The sequence below is a fragment of the Alexandromys fortis genome, unplaced genomic scaffold, assembly GCF_014885135.2.
Source record: "Alexandromys fortis isolate MF-2015 unplaced genomic scaffold, M_Fortis_MF-2015_v1.1 scaffold_313, whole genome shotgun sequence".
Classification (NCBI taxonomy): domain Eukaryota; kingdom Metazoa; phylum Chordata; class Mammalia; order Rodentia; family Cricetidae; genus Alexandromys; species Alexandromys fortis.
In genome coordinates, this window is record NW_026068197.1 from 113,611 (window position 1) to 131,512 (window position 17,902).

A 17,902-nucleotide genomic window follows, 5' to 3' on the forward strand; every position below is an offset into this window, starting at 1 on the left:
TGCAAGATATTCATCAATATTGCTATAGGATAGGATCATTTCAGGTTCCCTATCCTCAGCTTCCCAAGGGACTAACTGGGGACATCGCCTTGGGCTCCTGGGAGCCACTCTAGGTTCAAGTCTCTTGCCAACCTTTCTTAGTCTTCAAAGCTGGGAGAGTTTCACTCCACAAACCCCTTTCTTAGTAGTCCCTTAAGATCCTTCAGCAGTTTGTGACGTCATCTTCATGCTCTGTATACCATAGGTATTAGCAGCTTCTATTAAAGCATTGGAAGCAGCTGAAAAAAGAAGTCCTGTTGTACTACTTCTGTGTATTATTTAAGTATTATGTATTCCCCCATGTAGTAAGCATTTCTTCCCAATGTACAATTATTTCTACCACCCATATAGTATACATTAAAAAGATCTACTTCTTCTATAGGCAAAGTATACTTGAAGACATGTTGGTTTTTATAATTTCTTTCTACAACAATACTCCACTTACTCTTTAATTCTTCATCAGGCTGCATTTTTCCTTGGTTAACTACCCTGCTCCACTGAGATTTAATATCATAGTAAATTTTGATAGTAAAACTTATATTAAATACTCCTTTGAATGTAAACTAATATGTAGTACCCTTTTTCCCATAGAAAAGCCCGTAACCTACCTAGCTGAAGTTGCTATACGTTTAAATGATAATTTATTTGACTATAGAACATTAAGTCTGATTGGAGAGATACAATCACCAAAGATAATCTTTGATCCACCATTTATATGTTTTACTCCTGTTCCTTTGGATACCACAGCTGGGGTGGATATCAGAATTTTGCCACAGAACTATTTCAGGTAAGTCCTTAGTATGAATTTTCTGTATCTTTATGTACAATTTTGTTTTTAATCTATGTTATCTGAAATTTTAATCCTATGCCTGATTTCTTGCTATAGTTTGGAAGAGCTATTAAAGCATTTCATTATACACTGATATTTTAAGAAATACAAAATTTTAAGAAATACAAAATAGTAATTTATTTTCTTGAATTTTTTAAAAAAACATGTCTTTGTATTATAAAAAATAAGCTTAAAATTTCAATGTAAAAGAAATTAACACAAATTTTGTTACTTAAAACATTCATTTGATATCGCAAACAAAACAGTCAACTCTAGCCTTGTCTACCTAGTAAGTTCTAAGCTAGTCATAGCTACAGGGTAAGCATTCTCTGTTGGCCTGGAACTCACTGTGTGGCCCCAGTTGGTCCTGAACTCAGAGACTAGCTTAATCAGGAGTCACAGTACTGAAGTCAAAAGTGGGCACCAGATGCCCAGCCATCGTTTTTATCCATAGTGCTTCTTGTATTGGCTGTAGAGTACAATGAGCTATCAACATTCTTCTATACATTATATAGTAATATGCACAAATTTCCACCAGTAACTAACTGTATCAGGAGTGAGGCAGGTGAGTGATAGGCATGTGTGCCCATTGCATCCCACAATGTTAGTACCATTTAAAATGCCCACCTAATGGAAATGAGAACTCTGTATCCTGTTTTCATCTACTTATGTCAATCACTGAAAGAGTATTTAAAATAGGTACTGTAATGTTGGATTTTTAAACATTACTTCAAATAGTTTTGTTTTACTTGTAGGGGAATAATGTTTAGCATAGTCTAGTGTTTTTAATAAATGAACCAGATTACGTTTGATTACTAGAAAGAGCGAGTAAATCTTTCTTTATATATTTAAATTTATTTGTTTTATTGTATTCCTTGTCATTCATATATACATATATATATACACACACATATATACTTATATCAGAGTAAGATATTATTTGTTTAAATTTGAATACATCTGGAAGTGCATACTTTCATTAACTGTAAGGCTTTGGAAGATGTTTGTTTTGTATGAAGTCATTGAGGACTGGAAAATATGTCTCCCTCCTTTATAAATATTTCTCTTAGTTAGGTAATAACATTATTACCAAAATCAGCTTGGTGGAAGGAGTTAGCTTCATCTTTTAGCTTGCAATCCATCATACAGGGAAGTCAGAGTGGAATGTCACGAACCCGGAAGCAGGAACCAATGAACAGGTGGTGGAGGAATACTGCTATTGGCTTTCTTCTTATGGCTTGCTCAGTCTTCTTCTTCTTTTTTTTTTTTAAATTCTTCTTTCATACAATACATCCTGGCCTTAGTCTCCTCTCCCTCTACTTCTCCCAGCCCCTCCCTCTGCCCCCCTCCCCCATCTACTCCTCTGCTTCCCTTCATTAAAGGGCAGGCTTCCCAGGGATAACAACCAAACATGGTATAAAAAGATACCATAAGACTAGGCACAAACCCTCATATCAAAGTTGGCTAAGGCATCCCAGTAGGAGGAAAAGGGCCAAAAGGCCAGGGAAAAAAGTCAAACACACTGGCGGGAGTCCCACAAGATTACCAAACTCTACAACCATACGGCAAATGCGGAGAACCTAGTTCAGATCCATTTAAGGACAGTGTTTGTCGCATCAGTCTTTGTAAGCCCCTATGAGCCCAGCTTAGTTGACTCTATGGGCCATGTTCTCCTAGTGTTCTCGACCCCTCTGGTTGTGTCCTAGACCCCTCTGGCTCTTGCTCTTATAACCCTCCCTCCTCTTCTACAGGATCCACAGAGCTCCATCTAATATTTGGGTATGGGTCTCTGCATCTGCTCCCATCAACTGCTGGAGGAAGCCTCTCCTGTGGTGATTTGGCTAGGCAACAATCTTGTCTTCTGGCATGCATGGCTTATGATTGGACAGGGGCCCTCTCTCATCCTTATTTCTTATACCACTCAGGACCACCTGCTCTCTGGGGGCACCACGTAAACTTAGGTGGACCCTCCAATATCAGTCAGCAGTTAAGAAGATGCCTACAGTACAATCGTTGGTGGCATTTTCTAGATTAGTATTCCTTTTTTCGAGATGTCCCTAGCTTGTGTGAAGTTGACATAAAAACTGGCTGCAGTATCTTGGAGTAGCTATAGCTGCTAAGTGATCGCTTGGAAGAAGTATTGGCCAGAAAATATACACTATACCTTTAAAAACAAGTTTAATTGGCCAGGGTTTTCTTTTTGTTGTGGCTTTTCATGATCTCCAACATCCCATTTTTCATTTAATGTATTCTCACAAATTAACATGATAACTATATGACTAATAATAGTATACCCAAATTTTAAATTTATTTTATGGGCATGTGTGTGTGTGTGGCTGTACATACACACACATAGACATATATGTGTATACATAACATATATTTGTCATACATATTTGCATGTACATACATATGTAGGTGCCTTCAGAAGCCCGGATAGTGTGTTGGATGACCTGGAACAGGCATTGCATGTGGTTGTAAGCCTGATATGGGTCTTGAGAAATTAGCTCTGCTATTCTGCAAGAGTAGCTAGTGCTCTTAACTGTTGATTCATCTCTACAGCCTCCAGTATACCTGTTGTTTGAGTCCAGTAATGTTGTTTGGGAGAGTGAGAAAATGGAGGATGGAAATAAATATTCATCGTATCTTTCAATGTCTAACAGATTATATAGGCTAATTCTCTAGTAGTACTTCTTCACTTTTGTCCTGAGGGTGGGTCTTGACTGTCTCAGTAACTTAGCTTAGAAATACAATCTTATATGTGTACTATAAGCTGTGCTCAACATTATTCATAGTAATGTCTTTTAGTTTAGAAAAATCTTGAAATTACATAAGCTTCTTGTGACAGGTTAAGGCATAAATAAACTTGCTATTTATTTGGATATGAGTATTATGGTTATATATGAACTTCAGCTTGTAAGACAGTGGGATCTGGAATATCAGAAACAAAATATTGAAATTATTATGTCTAACAAGACTGTATATATGTATTATCCTACCAAAATGATATAATAACACTGTTGGTGAAATATCCAAATTGAGGAAGGCAATGCAATATTTAATTCCTATGTTCAATGAGGAAATTATAAAGGACAATGCCACAGGGCTTTCACTAAGTGCTACACAGCTTGAGCAGACCTTAGAACTTCAAGATTCAACATACCTGTGCAATTTTCAGTTTTGCCAAGATATATTTTATAAGGGACACTAACTTCTATTAAGTTTTAGATAAAGTAGATTGGAATTGAGTTTGCTACAAATATTCCTCTTAGAAAACTGTCTTAATGTAAGAATTAAGCTTTTTACCTTTCAATTCTCTAATTAATGTGTGATACATCAGTATAAAAACAATTATGACATGATTATTCTGTGAAAGGATTTGAAGAGTTGATGACACTTAGTATCCTTGCTATATACATATAGTGAAATCAGCAGCATAAATGACACATTCAATGACTGTCAAATAGAACTAAATTGCTTTCTACTGGACTTAGGAAATAATTTCCCATATTTTATCTAGTATATCATATAGATATAATTAATTTAAATGTAAATCATCTTTCTTGTTTTGGTAGCTTAGTGATGTTCAAACTGATTAAAATAGATTATGCTTTAATAATGCCTATTTGCTTTATGTTTTCACGTGTCTAAATAAATGAAGTGGAATTTTCCAAAATTTATTGGCGTTTTTGATTGGTTAAGTAAATTTTATATATAAAATAACATTTATCATACTGAATGTGTTTAGAAGTTTTAAAAAAATAAACATTTACCATTTTTTAAAATTTTTTAACATTTAACATTTTTAATGTTAAAAAAACTGATTAATTTTTTGTGGAATTTATCTGGAGGTGCTTATTAGTATCCAAAATTTGAAATTTCTTCATGCATATAATCTAGCAACATTTATTAATGGATATACATTAACTATAAATCTTAAATGATCATTTTAGATAAATTTTTATTTGGATATGTTTGACAGAAATAATTTTATGTAATGGCTATTATTGAAAACATTGCCTTTAGTCAAATATTTTGCCTCACTTAATCTTTACAGAACAAAAGGACAAACAGGAAGAGATGATACAAATATATGTTTAAATATTAAATATTCAATTGTATATATTTGCATATTTGGAAAACATAAATACACATTCCCTTTAGATCAATTGCTTATATTTTGAGAAGAATATATTTTAATTTTTTATTTTAAACAGAAATTCAGCTCTACAGTTCAAGATTCCCACAGCAAAACTTCTTGATGATGATGAGATTCACCCACTTACGGTGACATTTCCCAAAGGAAGAATAATCACAGCCTCTGATACCGGACATAATAAGGAGCTACCATGTCATCTTAGTTTCAGTTCATCTAAACCGGTTTCATTTTTTGCCAATCTTCTCTTTTGTGATGACAAAGATAACTGGTAAGATATGTAAATGTGGATGCTTTGGTACTTGTCAATGAAGGATATTAGTTTTCTATTCTATACTTTTGTAAAGTGATTAAGGAATGACATAAAATACAATGGTTTCAAACTTAAAAGATTTAATGTTTCAGTTTAAATTTGCTTTCATGAAAAATAGCAAAATAATGAATTATTTGCATTTATAGTGTTATTTTTTCTTATGTTAGTAGAAAAGTGATGTTTACAAGTAGACATGAAGTATGCAAGTACAACCAGATTCTTTTATTGATAGCTTTGGTGGTTTGACTTGTTGGATTGTAGTACAAAAGAGCCCAGAATAAAGCATGAGGGCCATCAGTGGTATGGTATTGAGATTTATGTTATACACAGACTTGAGTGTGTATCCCAAAGTATAAAATAAGATATTAATCTTATTTCTTTCCTACTCTATTGTTGCATGTATTTAATCTTCTATTTATTTCCATCACCTTCTATCTCAAATACATACACACTGACAGATATACAACTTATACACACATTTGATATCCTGTCCGTCAACTTGTCCCTGAATGTAGATACTCCCTTTCTCAGCAGCCATCAATTACCTGTAGGCCTTTGTCCAGGGGTAGAATTTACTGACATTTCTGCTGACCATGTTGCCATGTCAACTGGTTTTATCATAGTGCAAATCTTGTTTAGGCAAGCATATTTTTGAAATTTCATGGGTTCAACTTACCTGTCATATATATTATACTATATACTGTGTTTTGTCTTCAACAGTAGGGTCTTATCTTCAAGTTCTTGAAAGGAACCAGGGCAATGACAATATCGTGTATTAGTTTGAAAGTATTTTGGACTCCTTTGATCTATACCTCAAAGAGAGGTTTCTTGTACCCAGTACAGAGGTTTTGTTAGATACTCTTTGTTCTTTTGGGGGGAATTATTACCCCAAGTAATATCACTGAAAATGGGGTAATTTTATTCATCGTCATACAGATATATGTATATGCATTATATATAATACATATGTACTTTAAAGTAAACATAAAATTATATTTCTTCTCCGTATACATCATTAGGGTTATTTTCCCCTTTCCATCCTCTCCCTCTTTACTACCCTCTAACCTATTCCCACTTGAATCCCATGTTCCTGGTTATCCCATTTCCCAATTCATAGCAATGTGTCCTATTATTCCTCTTTCTAAAATGTGTTCTCCTCCCACCCCTTGCTCCCTTTACTTCCCTAGTTTCTGTGGTTATTCGAGATTATAAAGTCATATCTAAATAGTCTGAGCTAGAATCCACAGAGAAGTGATAACATGCAGTGTTTGTCTTTCTGGGTGTGGGTTACCTTACTGAGTTTATTATTTTCCTGTTATTTGCATGCATTTCCCTCAAATTCCATGATTTTACTTTCTTGATTACAGACAAAAAGAATTACACAATGTAGATATACCGTATTTTTATTATCTGTTAAATAGTTGAGAGAAATTTAAAATATTCCTGTTTCCCGATTATTGTGAATAAAACAGCACTGAACATGGCTGGGCAGGTGTATGTGGAATAGGATGTTGAATCCTTTAGACATAAACTAAGGAGTGGTGTAGTTGGATTAAAGGGTAATTTATTTTTAGCACTCTGATAATTTCAAAGCTGATTTCAATAATTGCTCTATCAGTTTGTTTTCCCACGAATAATGAACAAGTCTTGCCCTTTCCAATATAATTTGCAGCATTTGCTGTCATGGTTTTCTTGAACTTAGCAATCCTGGCAGGGTTATGATGAAATCTAAATTTAGTTTTAATTTGCATTCCCCTAATTGCTAATGATGTTCAATACCTTTTTAGATTTTTTAAATCGTTTTGTTTCTTTCCTTTGTAAACCATTGTTCAGATTCATAGACTTTTTTTTAATTTTACTTCGGTTGTTTTCTTGATTCTTTGCTCTTTGAGTTTCTAGATATTAATCCTTTGTCAGATGAGTAGCTGACAAAGACACTTTATTACTTTTTTTTAACTCCCTCTTCAGTTAATTTATTTTTCCCTTTGATATGTAAAAACATTTTAGTTTTGTGAACTATCACTTGACATTCATTGTTCTAATTCCTGAGCATATTGAGTCCTATTCAGAAAGTCCTGTCCTAATCTTATTTGGTGGGGTATAGCCTATGTTTTTTTTTTCTAACAGATTCCATTTTTGGCTTTTGTACAAGGTGATAGATATGGGTTTAATTTCATTCTTCTATATGTGGAGATACAGTTTTTTTTTTTTAACCACCATTTGTTAAAGATGCTATCTTTTCTCCTCTGTATGTTTTCAGGATCTTTGTCAAAGACCAGATGGTTTTAGTTACATTTAGTGACATTTTGGTCTTCTGTTTTGTTCTATTGAACTATAGATAGTTTTGTTTTATTTTCTGCCATTGCTGTGCCATTTATATAACTATGGCTCTATGATATAGCTTTAAATTTAGATTGATAATCCCTGGACCATTGTTACTTTTGCTCAGGATTGCTTTGACTGTACCAGATCTTTTCTAATACTATATCAATTCTAGGATGCTTTTTCTCACTATTGTATGTGACGAATATTTTGTAAATCTCACCAACATCAAGCCAGCTTTATTCTAGAGAAGCAGTTATGATTCAACATAAGTAAACAAATTAAATCATATAATTGGACTTCGGTATACAAATCACGTAATCATCTCAAAGCATACAGAAGAGGCCTTTGACACAAAAACAACTTGCCTTTGTGATAAAGGCTATATATGACAAACATATCCATCATCTTCTTAAATATCAAAAAACTCAGGGCAATTTCATTGACATAAGGAATGAAATAGAGACACAAATAAGAAAAGAAGCCAAATTACCACTTTAATATCAAGTGCTGAGCCAGGGTAACTTTAGAGAAAGGCAAGAATAATCCAGTGTTTTGTAAGAGAACTGACATGACACTAGAATTGTATGTGAGGTCTTTTACAAAGTTCTCCTTACCGCTAAAAAGCTTCTGAAATAATTCATCTCGGGAATAAACTGAACACTGAAAGTTTAATTGCTCACCACATAAATTTAAAAGGACCAATGTCTCCAATGCACATTTGAAATGTTACACTGTATATGACTACCTTTGGGGACTCGATAGAACTGTTTAGCAGCACCCCAAGGAGGGATGGTGAATCTAGAAAGAGTTCTGTGTCTGTACATATTTAGTGAGTTCCCATTTGATGCAGAATGTGCTGGTCTGGAACGTGCTATGAATTAGTTTGAAAGGTGGGATTTCTTCACCTAGTCCTGATGTAAGAATCAACATTTGTTTTTTAAAATTTTCTCCAGGTGGTTTGTGTGCACAGCAATGTCTCTGAATCACAGAATCTAAAAAGACTAATATGGGGAAATGTCCAGATGAATTAAATAGTGAAGTATTAACAAATATGCATTAGCATCCAAAAATGGCACTGCAAAAGTATTTTGGGAGAAGTACTAACATCTATTTTAGGAAACTTTGAAATACTCTGATAACTATATAACTTAATTTGTTTAAAAAATCCATTGTAAAATATAATTCTTAATTTACAGCAGATGAATTTGAAGCACAACTTTTAATGTGGATCTTTAATTGAGGTTATGTCCCATGATGTCTTGCACAATTTTGCTACAGTATGATAATTCAAGTCCTATGATTTCATTTTTATCTTAGTTAGGGGTCCTATTGCTGTAAATTGTCACCATGACCACTTCAACTCTTATAAAGGAAAACAATGGGGTAGCTAACAGTTCATTGGTTTAACACATTATTGTCATGGCAGGAAGAATAGTGGCATGCAGGCAGAAATTATGCTGGAGAAGGAGCTGAGAATCCTTCATGTGAATCGGCAGGCAAAAGGAGAAGAGAGAAAGACACTGGGCTTGTCTTGAACTTTTGAAACCATAACGCTCACCTGTAACAAGGCCACACCTACCCCAACAAGGCCACATCTATTCTAATAAGACCATACCTCCTAATAGTGTCAAACACTGTGCTCTTATGGGGGCCATTTTTATTCAAACAACCACAGTAACACATCTAGTTTATTAATAAATGGATAGAATTATTTTTGAGTTGTGATGTGTGGTGGTATGTAACACTTTAGGCATGATACTATTCAAATAGGAAAATTTGAATGGTTTATTAAACCATATGTTGGAAATGAGAAGCCAACTTGAAGGCTTCAGTAAAAATCAGTAAAAGAATACATAGCAGATGAGGTAGAACTAAATGAATGACACTTGTAAGATGCCACTGTCACTACAGTCGTGTTCAGTGTTTGGACAGCATCACTTGTTTCCTCTAGACTTTGGACATACTGAAAACATTGTAACCAAAAGATTGAAGTCTATCATAGATGGAGTTCTTCAGGTTCTTATTCTGTTTATTTCTGGCTTTGAGATTTCATAACTACTTGGATATAAATATTTTTATTTTAGATTTATTAAATATTTGTTTATTTTTATTTTATATGTATGGGTGTTTCATCTACTTTTATGACTCACCATCACATGCAAACAGTGTCAGTGGTATTCAAAAGATGACATCAGATACTGTGGAAGTAGAGTTACTAGAGTTACTATTGGATGTGATTCACCATGTAGGTGCTGAGAATCAATTCTGGGTCCTCTGGAAGAGCAGCCCATGCTCCTAACTGCTGAGCCATTTCTCCATCCCTGTGTATCAATATTTGAATATCGGTTTTTTCTATGTGAAATATTATTATTTATTAAGAGTATATTATGGTTCTAATGGTTTCAGTAATAGAATCTGTGTACATTTGTCATTGCCTGGTTTTGGGAAGCATCAGTGTTCCTTAGCAGCCACATCACCATTGATATGTCTGCTTTATGAATTGTTTTGCACCATAAACATTATGAGTGTAATATTCAGTTGTCATTTCAAAACTAATACAAGATTGTATTTCTCCTTTGTCAATTCCAGTATACATTGTTGACTTTTAGCATTATGGCTGCTAAAATGCAGGGTGTGTAAAAAAGCCTATAATTGATCATAGCTAAAAATCATTGTTATTGCCTAAATCTATTTCCTATTATGATTTAGGAAGTTGTGTTAGACATAATGATTGTATTTGCTCACCAGTCTTGGGGAGTAGAAATCATTAGGGACAATGCTATATTCTGGTATAATCACTTGTTCCTTATTGCTTACCCAAGTCTGTTTAAACCTGCTTTTAATTGCACCTTAATTCTATTTTCACAATAGATCTGTTAAAATAAATTACAAGATAATACAAAAGTCTCTGTAATATTATTTTTGAATCCTTAATGAGCACAGAGCGCTACTGAATTATAATAAACTAAAAATATAAAATGTTAAATGATTTTAATTCATAATCCACTTGAAGCAGCAGAATATTGTTATAGTAAACTTCCACAAAAATTGGCAGAACCCCAGAAACTTACAAGGTAATGTTTACCATCCCTTTCCAGATTACTAAAATGATAATTCTTATAACAACAGGCAGCAGAATGAAAATATTCATAGATGTTATTTCTCTACTCTCCTTTTTCTATTTTTGTACATCTACACTCTTTGGAGCCAGTGAGAGATGGCTGACATACATATATTATGCTCAGCAGGTTTCCATTTAAAGGAAGCCTCGCTGTTCCATTCAGTTTCTCTTTTTATCTGCTGGACTCTTTGTCTTCATAGGACTCTGAGAAGAAGGTGGTTACACATGCAGATGACTAGCACCTAGGGACAGCATAGTACAGCCACCTATCTCTCTTTGACATTTCTCATACGTTGCCTGGATCTCTAGTCTTTGAACCACTTTTATTATGGATTGATTAAACAAGAAATTAATTCAGTAGGATTACAGAATTTGATTACATTGTGTGCTTTGTATATAGATTATTAAGTGTTTGAATAATAAAAGGATTGCAAAGTCATTAAAAATTCAACTTATGCTGAATTTTAAAAAATACCATTAACAGTTGATTTATTTGTCTTCTAAATACATAGGCATCATGTATTACAAATGTGATGTGCATCAGCCAGGCAGTGGTGGTGCATGACTTGAATTCTAGTATTCTAGTGGGAGAGACACAAGATCTCTGTGAGTTCAAGACCAGCCTGGTCTATAGAGTTAGTTCATGGACAGCCAGGGGGTACACAAAGAAACCGGATGTCAAAAAAAAAAAAAAAAACAAGGATACAGGGAAATGTCATATGTTTCCATATATTACTCTCAGTTATGCAAATAAGTGGAGTTATATGCAGCTACGAACATCAGGTTGTATAAGTGTTAGAATTTTTTTAGGATAATGTAGCATGTCTATTGTTATATTTCCCCACATATTTTGTACAACAATATGAAGTGGGAACACATTTTAAAACTTGTTGGACAGCTCTGTCGCTTTTACTGAATAAAGCGAAGCATTACTAAGATGATGATACTTTCTCTAGAGAGTCTTGTATCTCACAACATTGTAGATCATCTCTACTGTGATCAGTGTACATTAGAATTCCTAAAGTAAAGTTCTCTTGTCTCAGTGCTCGGCCTAAATAATACAGAAATACTACCTATGGTAGGCACCAAATATTTGAATTTGAACAGATATATTATTGAACACTTGTGTAAATAAGATTACATGTGATATATTTTGCTGGCAGTGCTTGAATTTAAAAACATTGTGAGTAGATTTGGGAACCTCACTTCAGAGCAAATATAGTATCAATTTTTTCCATTCGTCAAAAACAGGTATTTGAATACTGAATAATACATATACTTGTAATGGTGATGTAGAGTATAGTAGCTTTCACAGCAAAATGCATTTTCAAAGGACTTGTACAGCCTATTTTTCTTTTTCCCTCCCTCCCCACTCTTGTTCTATTGCTTTTTGTTGCTACTCTGTGTAGTAAGTTTCTCTGACCATCTTTCAGCTTGTCATGTCTTTTCCTCTCTTGCTTTTGCTGAAATTACAGATATCATCACATCAGGCTTTTTTTTTTCTTTAACACTGAACTTCATAGATTGAACTCAGAATGGCATGCTTTTACTTCTAGTGTCATTCTGTAAACAGAGACTAGGCTTTAGTTTCCCAATAGTCCAGACCTGAATAATCACACAGAAACTATATTAACACTCTTTGGCCAGTGACTCAGGCATATTCCTTGCTAGCTCTTCTATCTTGAATTAACCCATTTCTATTACTTTATATTTTACCATGAGGCTCATGGTTTACCGGTAACATTCTGGAGTCCTTTTCCTTCAGCAGATACATGGCGTCTCCCTGACTCTGCCTTCTTTCTCTCTGCATTCAGTTTAGTTTTCCCAACCTATATTCTATATTTTCCTACCTATATTCTTCTCTGCCATAGGCCAAAGCAGCTCCTTTATTAACCAGTGCTAATAAAATATAGTCATAGCATACAGAGGGGAATTGCACATCATTTCTTCTTTTCTGTCTAAATAAAAAGGAATATTTTAACTTTAACATAGTAAAATTGCATATAACAAAACAGGTATGAAGCAAGAATTCCAGATACCATATTTCTTTGTGAGTCTAAAGTTTTATATTTAATCATATTTTACCATAACTAAGGAAAATTATAACTATAACTATTCCATCCAATTCAATTCCATCAAAGACACCAGATGGATTTAATATTACCTAAGTAAACAGAATGTGCATTGTAAGCAACTTCCAAAACTCTAGAATTGACTGAGAACTCTTGCCGCCTGGACAGTCACCCAAAGTTCTTCTGTAATGTTGGGGCATTCATCTTCAGCCTACAGGGTCAGAGTGTCTGGCGGACTTTTCCATGAAGCAGGAAATTTGAAAGACTGTTTTGCCTATATTGGAAGTTTGTTACTTTCTTCTATGTCCTGAAGAATGTTTAACAGACTCTTTAATGAAGTAGGAACTCTGAAGGACTGTCTTACCTTCTTTAGGCAAGTTCAGGAGTAATTTTTCTATGTTCCTGCATGTCCAGTTTATACATCATAAGTCAAGTAGGCCAGGCAAGAACAGTTTCTTTCCAAAATGGGTAACATTGTAACATTAATGGCAAATTCCATAATAAGTTTCTTCAGTGACCATCAGCCTCTCTTATGTAATTGGTCCTGCCAGAAATAGATATGTCTTATTGTTGAGAAAATTCTAAGTTCTTAAAACATTTTAAATGCTATATTCTGTATGTTTTGAAAGATTTAAAGAATATCTCCCCATCTGAAATATATCTCTGTATATCTACAAAGCTTAACTAACATGAATATAAGTTTAATTATTATAAATGACTATTAATCTGTAATTTTTAATTATACATTATATTTTTAAATGACCTGTATAAACACAATACTTTAAACAAGAGTAGAAATTAACATACAACAGAATTGACCTTAAATTTGTATCAGTAAACCAAATCCATACTAATGTAAAGTATACATTTCTATATCATAGCCCCTTTATTTCCATTAACCATTTATAACCAACCATTTTAACATGAAAACAAACATTTATAAACAGTCAACTTGAGAATTTGGGTGTAGTTTTCTCCAAACTGCTTCTTGCTGTTTGTTCGGTGAAGTATTTTTAGGGTTCATGAGACCTTTTGGGAGTCTTGTTCCATCCAACCACATTATCCTGGAATTAATCCAGTGGTTCTCATTTTCTGTGGGAGCAAAATCAGAACTTCTTTTTCAAAATAACATATCCTTAGATGGAAAATTTGAAGTCAGGATACCTTTATTTTGGTTTTGCTTATGAGCTATCACAATCAAATGTCTCTCTGAAGGTAGCTTATTAAAAGTAAAAAAAAAAATAAAAAAAGTAAAAAAAATACAAAAAAATTAATAATATACATAATCCAGAATCTCTGTGTATATTTCATCTTTATGTGACTTATAGTTGTACTCTGTTACTTTTTAATGTTTCTTTTATTATTTTTTCCTTTTATCTTTGTCTGTACTCTTTCTGTTCTCTCTCCTAAACCCATGTATATTTATCCAACATTGTGACTCATTTAGAGGTCTTTTTATGTTTTTTTGATTGGGGTGCTTTTTTTAAATGCTAAGCAGCGTGGCTATGACCAGTGCTGTGGCTTTGCCTTTTGCCCCACCCCCACACCCCCATCCAACATGGTGGAGGTATGTTTACTGCCAGCCCTACCTCAATATAAGTGTTCTGTAGTGGGACCTCCTGAAAGAAACAGCTGTTTGTGGTGTCAGTATGAAATAGGAAGCCACTCTTAAAGAAGCTGCACCTCTGCTTGGTGCCAGTAAACAGAGCCTATTGGAAAAACTGTGGCTGCTAAGAAGCTCCAGTTGACGCCTGTTTTGGTGGATGTAAAAGCCTTTTTTAAAAAGCTTTATTAGACTTTATGTGGATGCACGTTTCCAAACATTGGTTGCCATTCTTCAAACAGAAACTGCACTTTAGTTTCTTGGCTGGCCAGAACCAAATAATCATACAGAAACTACAACTAGTTACAGTACTGTTTGGCTAATGACTCAGGCATATTTCTCACTAGTTCTTACATCTTAAATTAACCCATTTCTATTATTTTATATTTTACCATGAGTCTTGTGATTTACTGGTAAGGTTCTGGTATCTTTCTCTTTCAGCAGCTACATTGTGTCTCTCTGATTCTTCCTCCCCCTACCCTGCATTCAGTTTAGTTTTCCTGCCTTCCTATATTCTGCCCTGCCATAGGCCAAAGCGGCTTTAAAAATCAATGGTAATAAAAAATATAAATAACATTCAGAACAGAATCCCTCATCATCTTGCTTTACTCAAGTAGATATTTCCTGGCTCAACTATTTTTATATCTTCCTAACTATAGACAATATGTAATTTTTTTTCCCTAGGTGCCTTATGATAAAAGGTTTGGACAAAACCTTCACACTAAAACTAGGTAGTTCTCACCCTTCTATCCTTCACTCTGAGAATTTACAGCTTGTTAAATAGGACTGTTTCTAGAGAGTTTTATCAGCTATTCTGATGTGAATGAAACTGAATCTGAAAAATACAAAATCATATCATAGTACTTAACATTATACTTGATATTTTGTCTGATCATCGTAACAGTACCTCTGCTATTAGAAAGCAAATATATATTTTAATTACTCAGCATTTATCTCAGAGATTGAACGAGAAATATCAACATTACTTCTATTTGGGTATTAATAAGTACAGTACTAGTATTGCCAAAAGAAGCTTACTTTATTTTTTAATCTATCTATAATAATATAAATACATAAAATGTCTGTTTCTATTCTACAACCTTATCTGATTTTTATACTATTTGTTTCTGGGACGAATGCAACTAACTCCCTATTTGTATTATTCATTTTTTTTTATCCTTTCAGACACTGATTTTTCTTTATTCCAAGTAACATCTAAAGTCAAACTATGATCCTCAACAAGCTTGTTTTAAAATAGGAAAAAAGTAAACTGTATACTTATTCAAGCTTTGTTCTTGGAATAAAATCATTTTCTTAATCACAGTGTTTCAAATGATAGTTCTTTTGTTTGTTCATGTTTTGCTTTTCTTTGGTAGCAATGACCACAAATAAGCATTTTTTCGTATATTATGGAAATGTTCCTAGAAAAAATAAAACAGGATAAAAGACAAAAATGTAGTGGTGATCACATCAAATACATACAAGATTTAAAAGTAAAAGTTTGAGCCTCAATCTAATTCTCTGGTATTGTATGGGAATGAGGTGCCACCATATATTTTATTCTGTTCTTATTTTATTGGGATAGAAACCTGGTAATTAAAGATCCCATAAAATATAGATGGCGGGTTATGAACCTGACCCTAATAGCAACCTCTAAGTTCTGGTTTTGAGTCCCTGTAGCTGGATCTTCATTTAGAAGATAGTAACATAATAGCAGTGCATGGTATCTCTGTGCATAAGAACATTAAGGCAGAGCAACTAGCACATTTGCCTCACTATTGTTTTTCCTTCTATAATTATAATCAGTATGAGAACAAGATTTATCATTATCATTTCTATGATGGCGATGGATGGTAATATTGATGACTTTATGCTGTTTAATATTGAAAATTTTTAGTGTAAGTAAATTGTGTTAATTTCAACTCTAAAATTTCAAAATATATGGACTTTTGTTAGTTTTGTTTTTGATTGGCTTGTATTCATTTTAAGTAATTTTAACTTTTCATAAAGATAATTATCTGTTGTATCATGTCATTTGGTATTTGCCATTCTTCATAACTTACCCTTCTAAACCCATCTTCTTCCCTTTGCTCACTGGTCTCCTCCCATTTTACAGTTTCCTATTTTTAAACACACTCACCCAAACACACATGACATTATGTATATATAAATTCTGTATTTCACAGATGAGGACAGATTTTTAAAAATGCTCTATTATTCAGTATCTTTGCTGTTATAAATAGTGCATCTGTAAACATGGGTGTGGAAGTATCTGGTGTGTTGATATAGAGTGTTTTGTAAAGAATGTGGGGGTTCTATAGTTGTATCCTATGCCAATACTACTTTAAAGAACTTTGGTACTGGTTGACATGGTAATTTGAAGCTGTGTATTGAACTTGTACAGTTAACCCCATCTCTTTTCTGGAGTATATTTTATAGTGACACTTGTAAACTCTTAAGATATAAATTTGCAGACTTTTAAGATAAAATAAGATAAGAGCAAAGAATAAATGATAAATAATTTTTGGTTTCAACATTAAAGGCATTTGGAAGAATTAGAAAATATTTTATTGTCTTTACTACATGTAAAATAATTGTTTTATTGATAAAAATATTTTCACATTTAGGTTTTCACTTCCAGTTACAGCAACAGCAGAAAATTGCATTCTTACTATTTATCTGTATTTGGCAGTTCATCTGGACAAACATAAAGTTATTTTAAAGAATGGTAAGTTGTTCATGACTGATTCCATTCATTCTCTATTCAGGTTCTTGTTAACTAAATCTACCATCTTAAAATATACTGTATTTAAACTTAACAAAAACCCATGTTGCATAATGGTAAAATAGTTGCCTATCATGTACAAAGTACTAGTGTGATAGCCAGAATCTGGAAAAAGTAATTTAACCCATGTTTTTCAAACATTTATTGCTGCCCAAAGCAATGTTTATTATTGATGATAGACTCTAAGCATATCTTTTTGCATAAATTTGACACTGTATTTGAATATGTATAGGTAATAGACTGAGCCTTATGTAAGTCGGATGAAGTATTATACATGGATGTTTGTAGTAACTTTACACAATTTATGATGATATTTGTGTTAGCCTTGACAAATGAACAAAAACCAGGGTTTTTTGAATAGAGAGGAATCTTGCAAATGCATAGCAGTGTGATAAGGAGGGGCAGCAGTCTGTGCAGCGTCAAGTCCATAAATTTCAGTTCCAAGTTAGCCATTTTTCCCATTTTAATCAGTTATATTATTCACTTGCCTCTGTAAATGTTAGTCAAACTTCTTAAATATACTTGGACCCATTCTGTCTCTTCATAGACTAGAATCTTTGTGACTTTTCAGAAAAAAACAACAACAGCAGCAAACAGATTACCATGCAATATAACTACACTGAAATTTAAATATTGAAGCATGTATCAGAATCTATAAT

The 17,902-nt window shown here is 33.4% G+C and overlaps 1 protein-coding gene across 3 annotated transcripts in view; it reads left to right on the plus strand.

Annotated features, from left to right (window-relative positions):
- Window positions 1-17,902, plus strand: part of Cfap47 (cilia and flagella associated protein 47) — a 246,663-nt gene that overhangs the window by 68,790 nt on the left and 159,971 nt on the right. For all 3 annotated transcript variants that reach the window (XM_050129779.1, XM_050129780.1, XM_050129781.1), the window contains 3 exons: window positions 631-826; window positions 5,086-5,295; window positions 17,086-17,186. In XM_050129779.1, the coding sequence (XP_049985736.1) occupies window positions 631-826; window positions 5,086-5,295; window positions 17,086-17,186 (507 nt within the window). The remainder of the gene's footprint in view (window positions 1-630; window positions 827-5,085; window positions 5,296-17,085; window positions 17,187-17,902) is intronic.